The following is a 26,224-nucleotide window of genomic DNA, read 5'->3' on the forward strand; positions in this document are numbered from 1 at the left end:
ACGATCAAAGTTCAATGCAAAGGGAGACATTGGCTTTGAAGACATTGGAGTTAGCTTATCGAATGAAATTTGGGTACTACAAAAAAATACATCCGGGGTAATGAGATCACAAACGCTTCAGGTTACGCCAGGCGGCAACCTCTCGCTCTCCCTCATGAAGCAAATACGCAAGTAACTGAAACTGCAATTCATTGAAATTCCACTAGTCCTGGCTTCATATGGAGCAAATTTCTATTGAGCCCACTGTTAAATACAGCAGAGAGAAAGGTGTTTACAGCCTGGTACATAGAACGATTTTAGTTCATACAGCTAATAATACCCTTCCTGACAACTGTGAGGGGGTGAACTCATCTGTTTCGTTTATATTAAGGTATATTAAGTCTGCATAATTAAGGGCGTGGCCACTTGAGTGACAGCTAGGTCTCGCTGATCGCCGTCACTTCACCTCAGCTGATTCCTGCTGATTAGCTGCTGAACTCGGCATATACGTCATATTTTTATGTTGTTTTATGTGGCTTTACACAGTCAGTTGCTTTTTGGACTTATTTCTTACAGTTATCAGATGATATGGCATGCTGTGTGCACTTAATTGTGCTCACAAATCATTCACGTGGCCTCCATTTCCCAGGTGAGTTAAATAATATACCGGGCTCGAAATTAACCTTTTTGCTTGGACGTGTAATTTTTTTTGCACAAATAATACTGACATAATTACTTATTATTTGCAAACGTCATCTTCACAGCATTATCGATTTTTTCATGAGCTGCAATATTAGTTTTATCTTTATGAATGCAAGTCCCTTTTGCGATGGTTTACGTGGTGTTACATTTTACATATAGCTGCCACCTGCACACAGCTGATAGCATCCTGACGATTAAATGAAGAATTAAACAGAACCTCTCGTGCTTAAAATGTGTAGATTTTACCTGCAAACTCTGTCACATCGACTTTATGATGAATGCTTTAGTCATCATTACACTGGAAGTCTTTTATCCACTCTTCGAAAAGTGTAAATGCTGGATTGACAGTCAGCACATGATCACTGATCAGATGTACCATTATTTGAAACTTAGATGTTTTCTAAAACTAAATCTGACAGTGTTGTTTTCATTCTCTCATCTTCAGTGCTTTACATGTTCGTGGTTGTAGCTCTCCCTGTCATCTAAAGAAAGTCATAGACAGGAATTGACAGCTGATATTAACCAATCCGGTCGCATTCAGTGCTAGAGCAGTGGACCAATGAGAAGAGCTTGAAGGCGGGGCAAGCATTGCACGCTTTGTTTACTGCAGCAAGTTGACATGACAACTGTTTTAAACTATGTATGAGCGCTGCGTTTGGCGTCTCTTGTGTTAAGATGCGTTCTGCTTGGACGTCTCCTAAACCCGCTTGTGTGGTTAACATTTTTCAGTGAAAACCGGTCGCACGGCACCAATTTTATTCAGTCGCACAAATGCTCCCAAATATGTTTTGAGGTCGCATAGATAAAATTTTGGGCGCATATGCGAACAAAACAGTCGCAATTTCGAGCCCTGATATACTTATATTCCATCTCTATAAATGTTTTTGTTTTATTTAAGATCATTTATCATTTATATTTTTCTTTGGACCTGTAAAGCACTCCAGAATCTGACAGATTGATTAGCTGTAGGCTCTAGAACACTCGTCTGATATGTTGTCATACAGTGTTATATGCCTGGATTTCATAAACAGCCTTGCATTTACTAACACAGACTATATTTATAGTGTTTGAAAGTAATTTATGTTGTCCTGTTGAAAAACGTCATAAGAACAATGTTTGGTGCCTCAGTGTATTATAAAAGTGTTTTAAAGTCTAAACACTTGATATAAACTATTGATATAGTGTACAACCAAGAACATGTGGTCAGAACACAAACGAGTTGCAGGTAATGAAGTATAAAGCATTTCTACCAAAGAAAAACCTGTATAAGCAAAATGCTAACAGGCGACTGTACTCACGGCTTCACCTCATTGCCCTTGTTTGGTATCCCCTGGTCAATGCGATGACGAGCAAACAAAATAGCGATGGTTGGCCACATCTACTGGTAGCTTGTTTTGGGTTCTTCAGAAACCTATGGTGACGTCATGGATACTACGTCCATATCTTTTACAGTCTATGGATTACGCGCATATACACAGCGCAGTAAAGGGGTGTGGCCAGAGGTGCTATAATGCTATAGCAAAGAAAGCTAAAATGGCATCCAAACGCTGTTATTTCTAGAGAGCTTCTTCTGTTTCTGTATTTGGGCTTTCAAAGGACAAGACACAAAGAGAGGAGTGCTTACAATTTAATTTTAATTCTGTTCCAGAGAATCGTGATAAATAAATAAATATATATATATATATATATATATATATATATATATATATATATATATATATATATATATATATATATATATATATATATATATAATATATGACAACGGACAGCTTCCAGAATCTCTCCCAGTTCAGTGCTGGATTCAGCTAAAAACTCCTCAAAGAAGGAGCAGCTCTAATTATAATAGACAAAGCTGTGGACAAAGTTTTTTTTTTTAAACTGATCTATTACATGCACAGTGTCTAGCGTTAATGGTATGTTGTAAACAAGGATGTAAACAATGGGAAATGCTGTTTGGCACCACTAACAATTTAGCTACACATTCATATGTATCAGTCAAACCTCTGTAAACACCCACAATCTCCACCAGGGCTGCAGTGTCTCTCTATGCGGCCGATTTCCGTGCTTTCTACATCTCAAATAACTGGCAGAAGATGTGTGAACGTTTCATATTACTTAAACATGCTTATAACCCCAATATATATAAAAGACACTTGTCAGATTTTATTTTAGAGAGCATAAATGAGGTTAATGCTTTTCATTGTCTGGTTGATTCAGTTTCAAACTGATACGGCTAACAGCTGCTCTGACTGACAGTATCCACTTGCTAAGTGTGACGTCACACAAAGCGGCTTCCGTGTCCAAACTGAATTGGGAGACTCAACAAATGGTAGTAAAAAACGTTTACAAAGCGATGTAATACTTTCGAAAATCACGATCAAAATATTAAGTATCCATGCCTAAAATCTGATGGCCAGAAAGTGATTAATTTTTTATAAACTTAAAATTTTGGTATTTGCGATGCAGCAAGTCCAGGTACTGTTGTGTACACCATGATTCTATATAAAATTCACTTTAACGTGTGATATGGCTAAAAAGGCCGTAAACGAACATTTTCTCAATTCAAATGAGTAGCGGCTTAGACCCGGAAACAGTATTTCATACGTCACAACTTAACAAGCGGATTTACACAGCGCAAAAGCGCATGCTTGTAGGGGCATAACAATTTTCCTGTTGACATGGAGCCGATCCGCAAGTCACAGCACATTGTTAGCTAACCAATTACTGCCTCTTAAGTGCAGGCCTTTTGGAGGAACTAGGAAATATGACAGTGGTTTCATGTTAGCTGACTAGCTGTATAAAATCAAAGTAAGATATATAAAAAAGATCATGTGATTTTCTACAAATGAATCATGAGCACACATTGCTTAGCATCTTCTAAACACAACCAAGCCTTAAAAATACACTTTGGACCACCCCTTTAGAGGTGAAGTGTATTTTTGTTCAGCGTGTGAGATAATCTCAACTGAAACATGGAGAGGGCGGTACATGAAGTAGCTCCTCCCCTTTTTACAAAACCATGAAAATAGCATTTCGTTTTTTATCACAGCTCTACTCCTAGAGGGGTTGAGCTTAAGCGCATTTATCAATAGCATCTTGAGGGCCCGGAGCATGTCAGACACTAGAAAGCATTTCAATCAGAAGATTTGAAGTCCGAGGCGACGTCAAAAAAATTTTTTTAATCCAAATAATTATATATGTTTATATCCGCTTAATGCAGATTTTGTCTCAGTTAACTACTTTAATAGTTTAATACTAACATAGTGATACTAGTATCTAAAAATGTTACATTCTTAAAACGTAACCCTATATACATTTCTGGAGAGCGCCAAATACGTCCCAGGAGCTACGTTTTTTTGGAGTTTTTGTTTTCGCCATTTACATCTGCTAGTCTCGCGTAAATCCACCAGAAGCCACTGTCGACTGACTGACCGATCGACTCACCCACTCGTCTCCTTCTCTTATCCTAACCTATAGTGTTTTCAAAAGCACCGATTGAGCCGCCCACCCACTTCCTTAAACCCAACCAATAGTGTTTTTAAAAGCACCGATTCACCCACCCACTCAATCAAACAATGTCGTCACGGTCAACTCCTCTTTGCATCTCAAGTCCGCCGACGTACGCGGTGAGCCTTTGGACAAACTGGTAACAGTGGGAAATCCATCCATACAGAGGTAAGCAGTCAGCTGGTAAGCGCAAAAGTAATGGCGTCATACCACTCTGTAGCATTCATTTTAAAAATGAAATGCAGCCATACATACTTCTGGATACATCATTTGTGATTTCCAGAAATGTATATAGGGCCATGTTTTCAGAATAAACCAATGTTGGATCTTACGGGCACTTTAACACATGCACTTACCTCTATACATGCCGAAGTATCCCTCTGACCGTATGGTCTTAATAAGGCAGTCTGACCTGCAGAACGCAACACATATAATGTACATGTGAATCAGTGGAACTGAATCTCTCTCTGTGATTCGAATCGTGTGTTTGAACACTCACATGCTGGTGTAGAGGCGGGATCCATTCTGCTGGTTCTGAAGGCGAGTCTTGGCCAGATCAATGGGGAACACACACGTAACGCCGATCAGTCCGGCAACACCGCCGTTTATTAGCTTGGCAGGCAAACTGAAGCAAAAATGTAAAGAGACAAACACAAGAAGATCAGCATTCCTGGATTTTGAGTGCAATTTGGTTTGGGGCGGTTGCTAAGGAGTTACTATTCTGTCTGTAAGATGGCTACGAGTTTATTTAGTTGCCAGGGCATTAGTATGCACTTGCTGTGGTGTGGTGCTTGCATACCTTACACTAGCTATGATTCTATCTAAAAATGTGAATTAGACTTATGCGTAAAACTGAGGTATTGAATAAAGCATTTGCGAATAAAGCAGTGTTTACATTCAAAGAGTCAAAGAAAAAAAAATTATATATATATATATATATATATGGAATTTGCTGCGGTAGGAGAAGCTACTTTGGGCCTTTTTTTCTTACTGTACATAATAAATGACTGCGCCTCAGAAGACATCCGACATACGAATCGCATACGAATCGTCTTATAAACGAGAGTATTTTTGATCAATATTTGAGCATGTAGTAGGCTAGATTAACATGTGAAACGTGACGTATTAATCTAATCAATTATGTCTCCAAGTATTTGGCATTGTTATGAACACAACCTTAATAGTCTTAAAAAGAACTGTACATTTTTTTAATAATAACTATTCATGGTGTTCTCCACCATATCAATATTGTGAATGATTATCACGATTTATTACAATGCTGTCTGGAATACTCGATTGTGATTGGTCAGTCGTGACATTCTAAGGTTTGCTATTCTGAGATAACAACCGATAAATAACACAGGCTCATTCGAGAACTTCACCTTGACATCAGTGAATACATTCACATCCATTTACATTCATTGGTATCTGCTCATTTTTGACTGTTTGACGCCATCTTGTGTCTGAATAATGCGCAGGTTAGTGTATACTCCATCAGCTGTTTTCGTTTCTGCCATTTTTTTACAGTTTGGCGCCATCTTGTGTCTGAATAATGTGCAAATTAGTGTATACTCTATCAGCTGGTTTCGTTTTTTTAGCTTTGTTTTTGACTGTTTGGCGCCATCTTTCGTCTGGATAATGCGCAGGTTAGTGTATACTCCATCAGCTGTTTTAGTTTCTCTCAGCTATATGTTTTTGACTGTTTGGTGCCATCTTGTGTGTGAATAATGTGCAGGTTAGTGTATACTCCATCAGCTGTTTTGGTTTCTGTCAGCGTTGCATTTTTGACTGTTTGGCGCCATCTTGTGTCTGAATGATGCGCAGGTTAGTGTATACTCCATCAGCTGTTGCAGTTTCTGTCAGCTTTGTGTTTTTGACCGTTTGGCGCCATCTTGTGTCTGAATAATATGCAGGATAGTGTATACTCCATCAGCTGTTTTAGTTTCTGTCAGCTTTGCGCTTTTGACTGTTTGGTGTCATCTTGTATCTGAATAATCCGTGAATAGAGTATACTCCATCAGCTGTTTTTGTTTCTGTCAGATTTGCGTTTTTGACTGTTTGGCGCCATCTTGTGTCTGAATAATGCACAGGTTAGTGTATACTCCATCAGCTGTTTTTGTTTCTGTCAGATTTGCGTTTTTGACTGTTTGGCGCCATCTTGTGTCTGAATAATGCACAGGTTAGTGTATACTCCATCAGCTGTTTTCGTTTCTGACAGCTTTGCACTTTTGCCTGTTTGGCGCCATCTTGTCAGTTTTAGACAACAGTGCTCCGCTTTGCGTCGGGCTGCCAATAAACCTGTCGGGATTTATTCTGCGATAACAACCACCTGGATGTACTTTATCTCTAACATATTGAATACATCAGCATAAGTCTAGTGATTTCTGACTTTTAAAACTCACCTGATCTGTTTGTCAGCCATTTATCTGGGTCCCTGTACTTCTTCAGTGTGTGTGTGTGTTTGTGTTTGTGTATGTGTGTGTGTTTAAGGCGACGGTCTTTGCAGGCTTCTCCAAGACTTTTTGGTTTTGGGATCTCAGTGCATTCACGTTCCTCTGGCAGATATCTGAAACATACACACACACACACACACACACAGAGAGGGTGATTGAGAGTGTGTTTGTAATACAGGTGTCATCTCTCGCTGTTTGACTCCAGAAATTCTTCCCACTGGACTCATCCATCTGTCTTATTTTTATTCTCATTACACTTTGGTGAATGCAGAAGTTTAAAATAGTTCTGAGTTCAAGAGTCTTGTTGTATTTTGGGGTAAAATTGGGAACAGGTCTATTTTTAAGTCATGAAACAGCATATCTTTCCGTAATGTGAAAAATTGGCGACTGAAACAGGATTTCGACAGAATTAATAAATGTAGGGCAGGGCTTGAGTTGATGCACTGGGTATTAATTGGACGGTGATAAATGATTACTAAATAAAATGAGTAAAAGTTAGTGTGTTTTCAGTGTGAAGGCCCTGATGTACTTCAAATGAATGGAGTAACAGTTAACCACTGCTGTTTAGGTTATTCAAGCTTCGAAAAGAATTTGGCTGTAATCAAATCAGGGAATTCAATTAAGAGTATGAGTACAACTATTTGTTTTATTTTGAACATTTACATGTATTTGACCCCAATAGCAGCAGTAAAAATAGGCAAAGGGGTAAATAGAGTTCATTCTGTTTCCATCCAGACTCAAGTCAAAATTTTATTACAAATAAAACTAACATCGTGATATGAGTCAGTGCAATCAAAATCCAAATGCTGTAATTGATATTAATAGTAATATAATTTCATATTAATTATTCATTCATTTTCCTTCAGCTCAGTCACTAATTTATTTAGGATCGCCACAGCGAAATGAACCGCCAACTATTCTGGCATATGTTTTACACAGCGGATGCCCTTCCAGCCACAACCCAGAACTGGAAAATAGTTTTATATTATTTATTAATATAAAATTTTGACATACAGTTAAAGTCAGAATTATTAGCCCCCCTAAATTATTAGCACCTCTGTTTATTTGTTTCCCCAGTTTCGGTTTAACGGAGAGAAGATTTGTTCAACACATTTCTAAACATTATAGTTTTAATAACTCATTTTTAATAACTGATTTATTTTATGTTTGCCATGATGACAGTAATTAATATTTGACTAGATATTTTTCAAGACACTTCTATACAGCTTAAAGTGACATTTAAAGGCTTAACTAGGTTAATTAGGGTAACTAGGCAGGTTAGGGTAATTCTATCATGTTAGGGTAGACTATTTAAATATATATAGCTTAAAGGGGCTAATAATTTTGACTTTAAAATAGTTTAAAAAAAAAAAAAAAAACTTCTTTCATTCTAGCCGAATAAAAAAAACTTAAACTTTCATTCTAGCAGAAATAAAACAAATAAGACTTTCTCCAGAAGAAAAAAATATTATCAGACATACCGTGACGATTTCCTTGCTCTATTAAACATTATTTAGGAAATATTTTAAAAAGCAAAAAAATTCAAAGGGGGGCTAATAGATCTGACTTCAACTGTATATGGAAAAACACACACAAAAACATTGTCTCAAAGCTTTTTTACAATAAAGGAAACTGTTAAATTGTTTCAAAGTCAAAGTCAAGTCAAAGTCAGCTTTATTGTCAATTCAGCCACATGTACAGGACATACAGAGAATCGAAATTGCGTTACTCTCAGACCCAAGGTGCTTAACATTAATATAAAATATATATATATATAAAAATAGTAGAGTTTAAGAAAAAAAAGAAAGAAAATTTACAGTATATACATTGCACATAAATGTGGTCTAAAAAAAATATACATATGTAATAAAAATTGTAAACAATACAGTGACATTAAGGGCATATAGCAATGAGTGCAGAGTAAACCAGAGTTGTGCAGATAAAAAAAAACAGTATAGTGCAAAAAGAACTTGTAAACATGATAATTGTGATAAAGTGACAGTGACATATTGGGAGGTAGTATAGTGTGTCTGCATAAAGTGACCAGTGCAGATGAGTGTGTGTGTGTGTGTGTGTGTGTGTGTGTGTGTGTGTGTGTGTGTGTGTGTGTGTGTGTGTGTGTGTGTGTGTGTGTGTGTGTGTGTGTGTGTGTGTGTGTGTGTGTGTGTGTGTGTGTGTGTGTGTGTGTGTGTCACCCAAACTCTGAGTCAAACTTGGACAAACCAAACAGGTCAAAAAAAGTAATCTAAATTTATATATATAAAAATAATAAAAAAGCAGGTTTGTTCTGCTTTCATTCATTCATTCATTCATTTTCTTGTCGGCTTAGTCCCTTTATGTCGTCACAGCGGAATGAACCGCCAACTTATCCAGCACATTTTTACGCAGCGGATGCCCTTCCAGCCGCAACCCATCTCTGGGAACCCAACGTGGGGCTCTGTTCTGCTTTTGTAAATCTATTGTATTGTCATGTATTTGTGTGCTGCTTTGTCCTGTGATGTTGCTGTTAAAGTGATTTGAGAAAGCAACTTTTAAAGGCACTTTACAAAATACAAATCATATACTATTACTATTAATATTATTTAAAAGTGATAAAAAATGGCCTTATGCATGTTTTTTTGATACTGCTCTTGATAAAAATCACATCAGTGATCTTCCTGGTGGATGCTTGCTTAACTATAATAACACTGTTTACGCTACTGAAACATACTTTAAATGCTGTTCAAATGTAAACCTATTTGGAGCATGACCTCAAACCCAAACCAGTTCTCTACAACCATGACTTGATGTACAGTATACAAGTGTTGATGGTCATGCAAAGTGAGAGGGAAAGGGCGCATGAGTTGTGTGTGTGTGTATGTGTGTGTGTTTCCTGCTAATCATATGTGGAATTTGAACGTCTTGAAGACAGTCAGTCTTTCTCCCTTGCCCTCGTACCTCCCCTCCGTCCAGCCAATCGCCCCTTTTTCCCCTCCCTCTCTTCCTCTCGCTCTCCACTGATGCATTTCCTGATTTCTGCTGACTGGACTGGACTCTACCTTCAATTCTGCATTTTCTCTGACTGGTTTCCTCTTTTTTTTTTTTCTTCACCCAGTGCATTCGTGAGAGATATAAATCTTGTTAGATCAGCACTAAAGGGACATTTGGCTCAAAAAGGAATATTTACCCACTATTTTATTGTTGAACGCAAAAGAAGATATTCGGAAGAATGTTGGAAGCTTGTAAACATTGATAGGAAACAGAAGTAAGATGGAAGTCAATGGCTGCCTCTTTCCGACATTCTTCAAAATATCTTCTTTCGTGTTCAACAGAATAAAGATCTTATTTTTGATCTCTTTAATAAACACAGAACGGTTTGGAAAACTTCCTGTCCTTATATTTCCATCCGTCTCTCCATTCAAAGGAATATCAGGGTTGTTTTGACTGGCACACTAGTTTCTGATATCAGAAAACTGTAAATCGCAGATATTTAACGTCTTTCACGTGACTTCCAGGAGACACGAAGGTCAAGTAAAGATAAAATATTGAATGTTAGAAACTTAATTCACCCTAAACTGAAAACGTACCCAATATACTTGCCCTCAAGTGGTTCCAAACTAGGCCTGTCATGCTAATCAATATATCGACATCAATATATCGCATCGGCTGCGTAAAAACGTGCTTGATAAGTTGGCGGTTCATTCTACTGTGGCGACCCTGGATAAATAAAGGAAATAAGCTGAAAAGAAAATCAATGAATGAAAAAGAGGATATTTCGAAAAATGGTGAAAACCTGTAACCATTGACTTCCATAGTAGGGAAAACTACTACGATGAAAGTCAATGGTTACAGGTTTCCAGCTTTCTTCAAAATACATTACTTCAAGAGTTCACACTTAGCTGATGATTAATAATAATGAGAGCCCTTAGCTCATAAGACTCTCGAGCCTGGGGCTCCCTCCCGTTTGCAAGGCGAGAGGGGAGTTTTAGCTTAGGTAGATCTCGAGAACTCCCCTGATGTAGTAGCTAATAAACAGATAGTGATTGCTCTGAACTACTAGGTGCATGTCTATGGTGCTAATTTGAAGTAGTCAATTAATTTAAGTTGCATGTTTTTGGACGGTGGGTGGGAGGAAAACGGGGAACCTGGGGGAAACCCACTAGAGCACAGGGAGATTGTGTAAACTCTGCACAGAAACGTCGGGTGGCTTGGTAAGGACTAGAACCAGTGACGTTCTAGCTGAGAGGCAACAGTGCTAACCACTGGGCCACCGTGCCAGGAGTTGGGGTGGAAGGGGGGATTCTTCAAAACAAAGGTGGCTGTTATATGGAACTTAGAGTATTTATAGTGGCTTAGGAATCGTCTGATTGGTGAATCATGAATTGAATAATACGGGACCGGTTGCAAGCTATCATAGGCACGTGACCCTCTCCAAATTAGTTTATAAAGGCATCCGCTGCGTAAAACATATGTTGGATAAGTTGGTGGTTCAGTCCACTGTGGTGACACCTGATTTATAAAGGGAAAAGAAAATGAAAAGAAAATGAATGATTGTTTTCAAAAATCGTACACTTTGAAACACGTTTCAAACGTTTGCATCTGCAGGTCCCCAAAACGCCATTGTCAGGTAAATGAAACACATAAAAACATTTCTATTTGAAAACACTGAGGGGTAAATGCAACCCTAAAACTGCTGCATTTTAACTAACTGAAATATAATCTTAGTAACAGAGATTTCAGTTGCCAGACGAAAAAATAACAACGTCAAGAATTAAACCTAAAGTTTAGAAAAGTCCCAGATAACTCAAAACAGCCACTGGTTACAAGTGTTTTTTTTTTAAATAATACTTTGAATTAGTTTTCATTTCTATATTTGCATATTTTTTCACAGTTTTCCTGTAGCTTTTAAAGTGTTTATATATAACACTTCTCTATAGTTTTTACATTTATTTCTAATCAGATGTATCAAAATAAATTGAAATCAGCACTATCTACTTTCAAATTAGCTGAATGAACTGTATATGTATGTATTTTCCACAGCCACAGCATGTGTTGCAGCAATTTTTACAAAAAGTTTGATGAAAACATACATGAGAGTGACATGCGAGCGATGAAAGTTTACTCTGAGAGTCCTCCGTGACTGATCAGCTTTCAGTCTCAGTGCACAGAGGAACAGAAGAAGCTGAGAATGCTGTTTTTGTGTCAGCAGTGGTTTGATCTTGTGACTGTCAGACGAATCTATCAGTCTGTTGCTCTTTTAAAACCAGCAGAAACCAATGGAACGCTCCAAACTACTCCCGCGTACCTAGAGCTGACTAAACTGACCAACAATTGACCGGTCTAAACACCAGTCTAAACACAGTGTCACCTCTGGCTAGCTTGTTTTAGCACTGCGCATCGATGCATTTGCTCTTCAGTGTTTGAACTTTCAGCAGTGGAAATTAAACCACACTGAACTGAACTGAACTCTGAAAACTGGACTGACAGTTTTAATTTACTATAATCTTCTGACACAATCTACATTGTAAAGGCGCTATAGAAATAAAGATGCATAGATATGTACACTAGATATCGCATAGGGACCCTGAGCATGCGTCAATAGCGCCGCCACATTGGTACAGTGCTCCCAGGACTAATGTCATTTAACCGCACTAGTCAAGACAGTGTTATTATGTGAAGATGCAGGACTTTAGCGCTGTCTACGGGTGTAGTAATGAGCAAACAAAGAAAACAAAGCACAAACACAGAACATTTCATAGGTAAGATTAAGTTTTTTTGAGTATTTGTATGTTCTGAACTTTTGTGCTAAACAGGTCACGTTATTGATGATTATATAGTCGCTTACTGCATTCACCATAAGGCAAAGCAGCTCCAACTCGCACTAAATACTCGGCTTATGCTAGTTTTGTTGAATAAAATCAGCAAACAATGCAAAAGAAATATGACAATTTGATGCTGCGCTGCCAGAAACTTGTATTATTGTCGGCTAGTGAACGAGTCGTTCATAACGGAGATTCATTCACAAACGAATCGCTCCCTCCGTCAGTATGAGAAGTGAAAGCAGGATAGGATCTGTGTTTCAGGACACGGATTAGATCAAATTGAACAGGAAGGGTGGATAGTACATTTCTGTACACACAAACACAAGCTTTTTGTCAGGAATGCCCATGCGGTCACTGATCCATCAATGTAAAAAGGGGTGTCAAATTATAATTTTCGTAATTAGAAAAAAAAATTGCATACTAACATCCAGGAAAACTCCCGATCATAGATATATGTGTATATCTCTGGCTTTGGATGGCCACAGTCCTCCACTTTACCTTGGTCCCGCATTCATTTTAAAAGAGCGCTACCCTGTTCCAAAATGGCGGCTCTATTGACGCATTCCTTCCAATAGACAACAACAGGGTAGGCGACATCTATTGTATATATCTATGATAAAGATGAATTAAATTCATGAGAAATGGCACATATGAGAAAACGCGCCCCAGAAACGTATTTGAGATTGTCAAAAATCTACACTGCGCCATCTAGTGGATTAGTGAAAACAAAAACTGCAAGAAAATGTAGTGCAGGGTACATGTTTTTTATTTCTTAAAAATACAGCCCTGGGCACATATTCCCAATGAGCCTGGGTGGCAAAACTGAACTGAGCATGTTTTTACTAAAACAACTTTTATCTAAATTAAATGCCACTGAGGAGGAATTAATATCAATAAATGAGCACTTTCACTAAAACCCCTAAGCTGTTACCCAGCATGCACTGCAAAATATGCATGTTTGCACTTTAAAACCAACAATAAAGCACCTGACCTCGAATTGAAACTCCTGAGACTGGAACAACACTGCATGATATCAACTATTCAAAACAACAAGGCGACCTGTGACCTTCTGAAGCGGCTCTGATCTGCATGATCATCTCTCCAAACACTGGATATTTCTACAGTACAGACGTGAGATAGTTGCCATGGCGACGGACTGAAGATGGCTGTAGAAGTGCTGTGAATGAGCACCAGAGATTTCACACTCATCTTCAGTGGTACATCAGATACGTCGTTTATGTGTGAGTAAATGTCCATTGCATGGGATTAAGGGACATATACTGTGTACAGTGCTAATACGTTCATACACACGTCTACGCTGACTAATAGTTCATAGTAAGATGCTAATAAGATATATTGTTTATTACATACAGTACAGCACTGTCCAAAAGTCAGCAAATATGTATTAAACTGATCAAAAGTAACAGTTTTAAGATTAAAATCCTGAAAAATATGTATCAACATTGATAATAGGCAAATTCAGAATCACAAATGATGTCCACGATGAAGCTGAAAATTCAGTTTTCCATCACAAGAGTAAATTACATCTCAACACATATTCAAATAGGAAGTGGTTATTTTGATTTGAAATGATACAATTAGTGTTAATAATACAGTATTACTGTTTTATAAATTTAAAATATAATAAATACATTTTTTTAAGAGTTGTTGAGCACAAGGATCAACCTCTAACTTTTGAAAGCCATGTGATCAGGGCCGGAGTGGGACTCATTTTCAGCCCTGGAGTTTCAAGCCAGACCGGCCCACCTCAGTTCACGACTGATTCCAATTCAGTTACTAATGGCACTATCACGTCCTTTTCAAGAAAACTGCTGCTTTAGAAATTCAAATGTTCAACAGCCCTTACAGTATTTTATGTCTTAACAATAAAATCGAAAAAAAAAATAAATAAATAAATTTCATGGGAGATTCGATCACAGGTCTGCGACATTGAAATGCAATGTGCTTACCACAGGACCACATTGGCGCTATTACAGTGAGAGTCAAAAATGACTAATGACTTGTGACCCTCAAGACACCGCACTACTTTCCTTTTGATGGCTCAATCTTTTTCTCCTATTTTTAGATTTCTGATCAAGTTATGTCAGATTTATTAATGTAGTGAATCATTTGATTTTCATTGAGCAGGTGAGCAGGTTATTCATTTTATTCGAATTCTTATATTCACTAAGGTGCCGCTGTTTGGGGTCGATAGTTACATTACATCATCATCATTAACGTTAGTTAACCTGCAGGCTGCATTTTTCTCACAGGGCTGCGAGAAAATAAATAAAAAGAGCGGCACTGCGGCAAAATAATGATTAAAAAGAGTAAAGCTATGGTCAAATAAATAAATAGAAGAAAAAAGTGTGACTGCTGAGAGCAGCTAGGGACACCGGCCCTCACGGCCAAAAAACAGACCGGCCCACCGGGAATTCTCCCGGTCCTCCCGATTAGCCAATCCAGGGCCTGCATGTGATAGCATAAAAATCGCTACAATTTGTGTACTATGGTATTGTTAAAAAGTACATTGGACTATTATTGCCATATAATGGAGTACCTACTGTACAGTGAATCCGGAAAGTATGGATAGTGCTTCACTTTTTCCACTTTTTATATGTTATAGCCTTATTCCAAAATGGATTAAATGTGTTTCTTTTCTCAACATTCTACACACAATCCCCCATAATGACATTGTGAAAAAATAAATTGTTGCGAATTTATTAAAAATAAAAAAGCTGAAGAATGACATGTGCATCAGTATTCACAGCTTTGCTCAATTCTTTGTTGATGCACCTTTGGCAGCGATTACAGCCTCGAGTCTTTTTGAATATGATGCCATAAGCTTGGCACACCTGTCTTTGGGAATGTCTGCCCATTCCTCTTTGCAGTACCTCTCAAGCTCTATCAGGTTGGATGGGAAGCGAAGGTGTACAGCCATTTTCAGATCTCTCCAGAGATGATCAATGGGATTTAGGTCTGGGCTCTGGCTGGGCCACTCAAGGACATTCACTGAGTTGTTGTGAAGCCACCTCATTGATATTTTGGCGGTGTGCTTTGGGTCATTGTCCTGCTGGAAGATGAACCGTCGCCCCAGTCTGAGGCCAAGAGCACTCTGAAGCAGGTTTTCATTCAGGATGTCTCTGAAAGATGCTGCATTCATCTTTCCCTCTATCCTGACTAGTCTTCCAGTTCCTGCTGCTGAAAAACATCCCCACAGCATGATGCTGCCACCACCATGCTTCACTGTACTGGACTGGATGGTACTAGCCTAGTGATGATCTGTGTCAGGTTTTCTCCAAACATAACGCCTGACATTCACTCCGAAGAGTTCAATTTTAGTCTCATCAGACCAGAGAAATTAGTTTCTTATGGTTTGAGAGTCCTTCAGATGCCTTTTGGCAAATTCTAGGCTTCCGTCTGGCCACTCTACCATACAGGCCGGATTGGTGGATTGCTGCACAGATGGTTGTCCTTATGTAAGGTTCTTCTCTCTCCACTAAGCTCAGACAGACTGACCATAGTGTTATTGATCACCTCCCTGACTAATCCCCTGATCACTCAGCTTAGATGGCCGGCCAGCTCTAGGAAGAGTCCTGGTGGTTTCAAACATCTTCCACTTACAGATGATGGAGGTACTGTGCTCATTGGAACTTTCAGAGCAGCAGAAATGTTTCTGTAACCTTCCCCAGCCTTGTGCCTTGAGACAATCCTGTCTCGGAGGTCTACAGACAGTTCCTTTGTCTTCATGCTTGGTTTGTGCTTTGACATGCACTGGGACCTTATACAGACAGGTGTATGCCTTTTCAAATCATGTCCAACCAACTGAATTGACCACAGGTGAACTCCAATGGAGCTGCTGAATCATCTCAAGAATGATCAGTGGAAGCAGAATGTACCTGAGCTCAATTTAGAGCTTCACAATGTCATGACTGTCAGTGACCACCTGAGGGCGCTGTAGTTCAACGCACACTGAGAGTGAACTACACCGCCCAAAAACTACAAATCCATACATACCACGCGCATACACCCGGAACACGTACACTGATCTGCCATCACAGCTGTGTCTGTTTACCGTTGATTATCTGGACTATATATTCTATCATTCCACCACTGTTTGTCATCGCGTCGTTTGTCTTTCTTGTCAAGTTATATCCAGTAAGTCTTGTCTATCGAGTTTGTTGTTCCTGATCTTGTTCTTGTATCTTGCTAAAGTCTAGTTCATGTTTAATTTGTCATAGTTTCTTGTTTTGCTGTTTATTTGTTACTTTGCACTTGGGTTTTGGATTTTTTTGCCACTGTTTCTCCACGATATATATTAATAAATCTGCACTTGGATCCGCACCTTTTGTTTCCGTTTTAATCCGTAATGTGACACACGGCAAAGGCTGTGAATACTGATGTACATGTGATTCTTCAGCTTTTTTATTCGTAATAAATTTGCAACAATTTCTAAAACTCTTTTCACATTGTCATTATGGGGTATTGTGTAGAGAAGTTTAAGGAAATAAATTAATTTAATCTATTTTGGAATAAGGCTGTAACATAAAAAATTAAGAAAAAGTGAAGCGCTATCAATACTTTACGCAAGCACTGTATATTAGCCACTTCTAAATTATGATGGTTTGTCTAATATATGATGAATTATAGTGCAGGGTTCAACGCTAAGGATTTTTTCTACTGGCCCGATTGGGCCAACGGTTTAGATTTTTACTTGCCCTGCCAATATTTTTACTAGCCCCACCCAAAAAAAAGTTAAGTTAATAGCTATTCCTTAGCCACATGTTTTTAATATTGTGTCAAAAATGTGTTTGAATCTAGAATTTTTATATTTTTTAAATGTTAATAAATGTATAATGAGCATATCTTCACATTGTACCCACGTAAATGTCTGCTTCCAAGACATTCTTTTAGCCTCATAAATTCATTTTGCTGTACTGGTTTTTACCAGGTTGCAAAAAAACGACATCCTCACAACATCCAATCAGATAGAAGGAACCGAAAAGCAATATGGTGTTTACGACATCACTGAGAAGCCAGCATTTAAAGGCTTTAAAGCACAAACTGTTTCTCAATTCTAAGACTGTATTCATATGCAATTAAAAAATATTCGCAGACAAATTGAACTTTTGTGACAAGGCACTGCGAATCGGGCCAGTAACAATTCTGTCTACTGTCCAAAGCGTCTCGCATGCTGGCCCCGGGCCACCGGGCAGTCCTTATTGTTGAGCCCTGTAGTGTTTTTAATGTAAATATCCTGTTACATAATAAACAGATCTCAGAAAACAGTATAGAATCAACTAAATGAAGCAATTCAGACCATAATGGCAACCACTGTGATTAAAGTGTATTGCAAAAACAAACGAAAATCATCAATTTATGGGACTACATTTAGATCTTGTTCATGTTTGTGCCTTCAGTTTTTTTTATACTCTGACAACAGCCAATCACGTTTCTCAGTGATTAGATCAAACGCCGATCATTAGCACATCCATGAACATGCTGCTTTTCTGCCAAACAGAGAATGCAGGAGGATAGAGGAGTGTAAAGAGAGAGAAAGGGAAGAGGGAGCTGTAATGAGAGACAGCTGGTGGGAGGAGAGAGAGGACACGGAGGGAGGGAAAGAGAGAGGACAGGAGGAGGAGGAGACGAAAGTAGGTAAGGCCGACCTGAGAACACAAACAGCTGGTGAAGCTAGACTCTGTGTTTAAGTGTGTGTCTGTATGCCTGTGTGAATCAGTAATTCTGGTCATGTCACAGTTTTCTTCTGTAATAACTATATATTATATAATAAAATTATATACAATACCATGCCTGTAGCCAGGGGGGGTTCGGGTGGTTCGAACGAACCACCCCCCACGGCCAAAAGGTCCAGAATTTGTCCTTTTAATTATTTTATGTAATTTAATATTATATAATATATTTATTATATAATAATATAATATATTTATATTTCATATATTATAATAAAGTGTAATTTTAAATAACTCTGGCCAGTAATTCGAATCCCATAGAGCCTCAAAGCCACAATAATGTGACGCGATTTACGTGACCTAACCCACTGAGTGGTCACATTTAAATCTTTGATGCGACATCCATGGTGAGTTACGCTGTTAATCGAAAGAGCATTGAGGCAGAAAAGGCAGGCAGCGGCGTCATTATCGCAAAATATTGAACATATGTTCAAAAAGACTGCCAAACAGGTAAGTGACTTAATTCCTGACAGATGAAAATCTGCCCCTGAGGTTCTAGGCTAACTGGCCGCATTAGCCTGGATGTCCTGTATATTTATTGACTTGTCCAGTACATGATCTCCCTTTCCTATTTCTGAAATTTTTTAAATAACTGCCCGATGAAGTTATTTAATGGCAAGCGGAGTCCTCAGCTGTCAGATGTCACTTTACAGCAAAAGGCGCTAATCCCGTCACGTCTGTGATTTTGAGGCTGTTTGCTCACTTATTCTGATCGGATAACCTGAATGCTCAAAACACTTCAGAGGGTGATTTGGCATGCATTCCAGATGAAGCTGGATAGGTATTATAATTTTTTGGACAAAATTAATATAAACTAAATAAAAGATTACCTGGAGAAAATCTGCGACTGAAACACCTGTACGTGCGCTTTTACAGCCAAAACTCTATTAAAACATGTTTACTATAAGCATAAAACATGTTCTAACTTTTCAGACCTGTAGCCAGGGTGGTTCGGAAGACCCACCCCTCACTGACAAAGGTTCACTCCAGAATTTGACCCAAATGAGCACATTTGTCCTATTTTCATCCTATTTTGACTGCTATGCCATCATAAATAATGAAAATAATCCATCGAAAAATGCTTTATTTTTTTAACCAAAGAGGCTAGAAAAAATCAGAAGACATAATTATTATTGTATTATAATTATTATTATTATTATTATTATTATTATTATGTTTTAATTATTATTTTTTATTGAACAGGCCAAACTGAGGACAGTTGAATGTGCTGGCCAGTTTGTTTTTTGTCTAATAAATGAAAGTTTTTTTTTACTTTTAAACTTTCACAGATTGCTATTTTTTCCTAATGACATATGATGTAATAATTTTGTATTTTAAAAATTTGTCTTGTTTACATTTTTTTAACTGCAATTTTTAGGAAATATTTTAGTACATCAAAAAGTGTGGTTATGATGACATCTGACTAGCTAATCCAGCAAAAAAGTCACTAAAATGCAGTATATTTAAATCTCATAGTTAAATAGAAAGTGAGGCGTATAACTGCAAAAAGGTCCACTTTTTGAGAAAAAAAGAACCACCCCTTACACCAGGCTGGCTACGGGCCTGAATACCATACACTGTGAAAAGTGACTAGTTGGCTAAACTTTAAAAGAGTGTAAACAAGTTGATTTTAAAGCAATTAGTGGGCTTTACTTTAAAAAGTGGAGTAAATCGGTTTCTTTTAGAGCAACTAGTTGGCTTTACTTTAAAAAGTGAGTAAATCTGTTACTTTTAATTGTCTTTTCTTTTTTTTTTAAGTGTATGAACTCGTTGCTTTTAATGTAATCAGTTGGCTTAACTTTAAAAAGTTAAGTAAACCCGTTTCTTCTGAAGTGATTAGTTGGCTTTACTGTAAAAAGTTGAGTATATCTGTTGCTTTTAATTTAATTAGTTGGCTTTCCTTTAAAAAAGTTGAGTAAACCTGTTGAATTTAAAGCAATTAGTTGACTTTAAAAAGTAAGTAAACCTGTTGCTTTTTAAGTGATCAGTTGACTTTACTTAAAAAAGTGAGTAAACCCATTGCTATTAAAGCGATTAGTTGGCTTTATTTAAAGTGAGTAAGTCCGTTGTATGAGCATAATAAAAAAAATTAAGTTAAGTCAGCTTAACAGTTTCAAGCTACAATAGATATTTTTTACAGATATGGTAAGAGTTTGTAGATTTCTTTGGGTGAGCGACAAATAACTAACAAATAATTCTCTCTCTTTCCAAAAATAACATTTTTATAAGGCTGTTTCTTCTACAACAAATCCGCGAGGGCTGGTAACTCAACAACCATATCCACCATATCTATCAACAAACTGTGTCACCTAAGCTCCAGTCCAAGTGCATGCCCTAATGCATTCATCAATGAACTGGCCGGACTACAATCGGACTACATTTGCACATACGCTGAGATCTGTTTAAAAAGGTTGTTTGAAATAATGTTCAATATCTTACACGGAGCAATCGTTTCACTTAACAAGGCCTCAGTGTGTCAACAGGAGCCGTGGCTATGATTTGGATTTGTTTTTATGTGGTTATTCTTAAAATCAAAACCTGGATTCAGGTCAAAATCTTCTTTAATGCTCTACCAAAGACAGAAAGGCACCCACTTCAAACAGGAAATTTCATTTTTTGGGGTGAACTATCCCTTTAAGCTGTCATGACCTGGTTTATCCAGCAGGGAACAGCTTGTTCTGAATCTCATAGAAAAATCTCAGTCCACCTTTGAACAACACCACACCCGTCATTCATCTGACGCTGATAACAGATGCTGGGCTGACTGTGTGTGTGTGTGTGTGTGTGTGTGTTCTGGCTCTTTTATTTACAGTATTTCTGTCTCTCTGTCTCTTCATCTCTGTTGTCATGGTTTCAGTCTGTGATCTCTGGAGATACGGATATTCCTCAGGATCAGAATAGTCCAGCTGTGTTTGCTGATTAAACACCTCCAGACAGGATTATAATCGTCAGACATGATGTGGAGTCAAATTTAACTGATGCCGGCTGCGTGTAGATGCGACTGGTGAGAATAAACTTAATTCAGCTCAACATTTATCAGCATTCCAGAGATGCCAAGATCCATCAGAACAAATATACTTATTCATTCATTCATTCATTCTCTTTTCAGCTTTGTCCCTTTAAATCAGGGGTCGCCACAACGAAATGAACCGCCAACTTATCCAGCATATGTTTTGCACAGCGGATGCCCTTCCAGCTGCAACCCATCCCTGGGAAATACACATACACACTCATACACACACATACATTCATTCATTCATTTTCTTGTCGGCTTAGTCCCTTTATTAATCCAGGGTCGCCACAGCGGAATGAACCGCCTACTTGTCCAGCAAGTTTTTCCGCAGCGGATGCCCTTTCAGCCGCAACCCATCTCTGGGAAACACATACGGACAATTTAGCTTACCCAATTCACCTATAGTGCATTTGTTTGGACTTGTGGGGGGAAACCGGAGCACCTGGAGGAAACCCACGCCAATACGGGGAGAACATGCAAACTATACACAGAAATGCCAACTGATCCAGCCGAGGCTTGAACCAGCGACCTTCTTTCTGTGAGGGGAATGTGCTACCCACTGTGCAACTGTGCTGCCCATCAGGACAAGTATGATTACTATATTTACTGAAGTGGGTCATTAAAGATATTTTAATGTCTGAAATATACAGAGCAGAGTGATGATAACTATGAAACAAAACGAGAAGATGGGAACATTATTGATGATTTTATGTATTATTAATAATAATAATAATACTTAGTATAATATTGTCAAATAGTTTTATATTTTATAAATATATAAAATTAGGGACGGTTACTTTATTGTCATAAATGGGAAAAAAATATATAGATATAGAGGCATCATTGTGGAAAAATATTTCTTAGCTTTTATTTACATTAATGATATTTCTCATTTTTTAAATGTATTAACAATCATTTTTAAAATTATAAAATAAATTTCTGAAAAAATAATATTTGTATTATATTTTTATATACTTATAATACTAAAATAAATATATTACATTTATTATTGTTTTATCTTATATATATATATATATATATATATATATATATATATATATATATATATATATATATATATATATATACACACACACACACACTACCTAGCAAAAGTCTTGTCACCTATCCAAGTTTTAGGAACAAAAAAACTTGACTTCTAGTTGATCATTTGGTATCAGAAGTGGCTTATATGAAAGGCAAAGGCCTCTAGATTACAGTTATTTTACAAAAATAAAATATAATCATGCCTTGATTATTAATTATTAAATTAGGACAGTAAGGTCTGACTCTGCTTAGACAAAAGTCTTGTCTCTTAACAGAAATAATGTCCAGTGTAGAATATAAAGTCCTGCTGCAGTGGAGACAGAATGAATATTGTGTCTGACTCCATCATGAGCTTGGAGGACTGCATCCATACATCTCTGACATGACTCAAATCACTGATTAATAAAGTCATCTGGAATGGCAAAGAAAGCGTTCATGCAGGACTCCCAGAGTTCATCAAGATTCTTTGGATTCATCTTCAATGCCTCCTCCATCTTACCCCAGACATGCCCAACAACGTTCATATCTGGTGACTGGGCTGGCCAATACTGCAGCTCCTTGGCCTTCTTTGCTTTCAGGAACTTTGATGTGGAGGCTGAAGTATGAGAAGGAGCGCTATCCTGCTGAAGAATCTGCCCTCTCCAGTGGTTTGTAATGTAACGGGCAGCACAAATGTCTTGCTCCCTCAGGCTGTTGATGTTGCAGATCTCTCACGCGCTCCCATACTGAATGTAACCCCAAACCATGATTTTTCCTTCACCAAACTTGACTGAATACTGTGAGAATCTTGGCTCCATGTGGGTTCCAGTAGGTCTCCTGCAGTATTTGTGATAATTGGGATGCAGCTCAACAGATTCTCCAAATGATCAACTAGAAGTCAAGTTATTATTTGTTGCTCTTACAACTGAGATAGACGACAAGACTATTGTCAGGTACTGTATAATAAAAATAATAACAATTATATTAGACAGAATTTTATTTAATTTTACTTTTTGAAAGTATATTTAATATGTTAAAAAATATAATTTCCGTTAAACAGAAATTGGGGGGGAAAATAAACAGAGGGGCTAATAATTCTGACTTCAACTTTATATATAAATGATGTAAAAATATTTATTTATATTTTGTGAAAAGCTAATCAAAAATTACACTTTAAAAGAAAAAAAGAAAGAGATAAAAGAACATCAAGTTTGTTTTTTGTTTGTTTGTTTTTTCAAATTTGCCGTCTCCAAGTTTGTCCAGTGGATCAATATGTGTAGAAATAAGCCGAGGGTGTTGAGTGACTGACTCAAGAGTAAAGACAGATTCACTGAGTGTTAAGCCGAGTGATAAGAAGACAGAACCAGATGAACATCAGACACTCAGTACATGAGCTCTCACTATCTGCTAGTAATTAGTTTGCTGATGTACTGTGTGTGTGTGTGTGTGTGTGTGTGCCCGCTGTTTCACTCTCTCTCAGTGCTCAGTAAAAATCTGTAAAAAGCCAAAAGAAAGTCTCTGAAATCTATAATAAAAGAATATTTTCGTCTATAGGTTGACACAAAAATAAACAAATATTAATATATGAAATCTTAATTAATGTAACTTTATATAATATGTAACTATAGCATGAGAATTTCTCCAAGACATCTGCGACTGTAGGAGAACTTGTTCAAGAAATGTGTAATCTTCAAGGTGTTCGGCTGCTTTTAACTAGTTATCTTTCACCTTTGCCCGTCAGTTTTACGCACACTAAAGGTCACCTGGGATGAGATTGTGCTAGAAAGACACACATCGTAAAGGTGAAGATTAGGCAAGACTAAACTAAACTGGAGACTGAAATATGTACAGTATTTCAGCAGAAATTAAAAGGGACATTTCACCTGTAAATGTGTCAAATGTGCTGGTAATTTACTCTCCCTCAGGTCATCTAAGGTGTAGGCTGTATAAGATTTTTCTTTAGTATTACATTTGACAGGTTTTAGCTTTTTTGTAATAAAAAAATGAAGAAACTAAAGACAAAAAGTCACCAAGACCTGGATGGAGTTAAATCTCATATACTCGTATAGAATTGTTGTAAAAATGCAATAGGATGATACAGGGCCGGAGTGGGACTCCTTTTCAGCCCTGGAGTTTCAAGCCTCAGACCGGCCCACCTCAGTTCACGACTGACTATATTAAAATACAATTCAGTTTCTAATGACACTATCACGTTTTTTTTGAGAAAACAACTGCTTTAGAACTTCAAATGTTCAACAACCCTAACAGAATTATGTCTTAACAATAAAAATAAAAGGATTACCTTGACGAGATTCGAACCCGGGTCTGCTGAGTCGAAGACTAACGTGCTAGCCACTGAACCACAATAACTGTTCAGAAAGAAATGATCAAGTTATATGATAAGCTGCGGTAAAATATTGAATAAGAAGACTGTGGTCAAGTAAATAAATATATTAATTTAAAAAGTGTGACTGCTGTAAGCAACAGATTCTGGAGCTATGGACACCGGCCCTCGCTGCCAAAAAACAGACCGGCCCACCGGGAATTCTCCCGGTCCTCCCGATTAGCTAATCCGGGCCTGGGATGATATTTATATTGTATCAGCAAAGTGTTGTCTTCAAAAGGTGGTATTTGGTACAGTAAGATGAAAGAAATGAACATTTCCTTACTATTTACTCTCCCTCAAGTGGTTCCAAACTTTTATGAGTTTCTTTATTCTGCTGCACACAAGAAGGTATTTTGAAGAATGTTGCAAACTTGTAAGCAGATTTCCTTAGTAGGAATTAACAATAACTATGGAGGTCAATGGTTACAGGTTTTTAACTTTTTTTTTTTTTTTACATATCATCTTTTGAGTTTAACAGAAAAAAAACAAGTCAAATGTGAGTAAATGATGACAGAATTTTAATTTCTGTGTGAACTGACCCTTTAATGCTGTGACACATGCTGAAACACACAATCATTTCAAGAGACTGAATCACTTTTGTAAAGGTCGTTTGTGTCTAGTCCAAGGACGCGATTATTTCACCACTGCCCAAATATACAGAGAAATACGCGAACGAGGTCGCTGATAGCGTCTGATGACATAATTCTGCTGCAGAGAATCCCGTTTAAACCTCAAGAGCGCGCACGGCGGAGCGAGAACGCGCGCGCCGCAGCGCCCTGATGTTGCTGGTGATCCGCACAGAGAGATACAGCCGCTCTTGAACGCCTGTAGGGCTGATTCCACGCAAAACCGCCTCCGTGGGGCCGGTTAATCCCGGGGGGATCAAATCCAGCGAATGCAGAAAAACGCCCAGATGAAGCGCGCACCGCTGTATGATGAAAAACAGATGTGCGCGCGCGGCGAACGCGAACAAGAATGCCGCCGTCAGGAATAACGACGCTGTCAGAGACTCGCGTTTTAGCGTAACGTTTGACCCGTCACGTTGGATTTTAGACGCCTTCTTGCGTCACGGAGTCGTGTTTCACCACATAACGGGAAGCAAACCGCAGCATCAAATCATATGAACCGTTATTCCAGTCACCACTGCTCTCATGATTTAACGTTATCTTTAAAGCGCCAGACGGTTATAAATCATACATAACGCCTCTACCTGCAATTCTTTACCTCATAAAACACGAATATGACTATTATTGTGTGACAGGAATGAAGAAAAGAGGAGCGTGACAGAGCCACGCAACTTACCGGATTCTGCGGTTTTGTCCCGGTATTCCGTGTTATTATGGCTTCATATGATGTTCGTCCTGCAGTGACAGCGTGATATTAGTTCAAGCTGCCGGTGTTACTCGCGTTCGTGTGTGTTTGGAGGAGAGTGAGGGAGGAGAAACCGCACGACGCGGCGGAGGAGGAGGACCGGAGAACCAACCGGAGCGTTTTGGTCGCCACCTGCTGGCGAGTGTCCGTTACGGCGCTCTCAGCTTTTTTTAACTGCTGTTTAAGCAAAGGTGGAAAAGCGCGTGCCGACGTCATCCACGTGACGCAAG

The 26,224-nt window shown here is 38.1% G+C and overlaps 1 protein-coding gene and 1 long non-coding RNA gene across 8 annotated transcripts in view; one reads left to right on the plus strand and one right to left on the minus strand.

Moving 5' to 3' along the window:
• slc25a22a (solute carrier family 25 member 22a) overlaps positions 1–26,005 on the minus strand; it is a 46,094-nt gene extending 20,089 nt beyond the window's left edge. For 6 of the 7 annotated variants that reach the window (XR_012400127.1, XR_012400129.1, XR_012400128.1 and 3 more), the window contains exons 1-4: positions 25,926–26,005; positions 6,594–6,757; positions 4,691–4,816; positions 4,548–4,603 (exon numbers count right to left, since the gene is read on the minus strand). Coding sequence is in view for 2 of the 7 variants with exons in the window: in XM_001922037.7 (XP_001922072.1) it covers positions 4,548–4,603; positions 4,691–4,816; positions 6,594–6,613 (202 nt within the window). In the remaining 5 variants the exon portion in view is untranslated. Of the gene's footprint in view, positions 1–4,547; positions 4,604–4,690; positions 4,817–6,593; positions 6,758–24,539; positions 24,607–25,925 lie in introns of all 7 variants that reach the window. The other variant, XM_073942622.1, reaches the window with a different exon arrangement.
• On the plus strand, positions 20,512–21,854 carry LOC141380859 (uncharacterized). Its single transcript, XR_012400167.1, has 2 exons — positions 20,512–21,202; positions 21,308–21,854. It is a non-coding gene; the product is annotated as an uncharacterized lncRNA (long non-coding RNA).
• Positions 26,006–26,224: the final 219 nt, after the last annotated feature.

Source organism: Danio rerio, chromosome 25 (assembly GCF_049306965.1).
Source record: "Danio rerio strain Tuebingen ecotype United States chromosome 25, GRCz12tu, whole genome shotgun sequence".
Taxonomy (NCBI): Eukaryota; Metazoa; Chordata; class Actinopteri; order Cypriniformes; family Danionidae; genus Danio; species Danio rerio.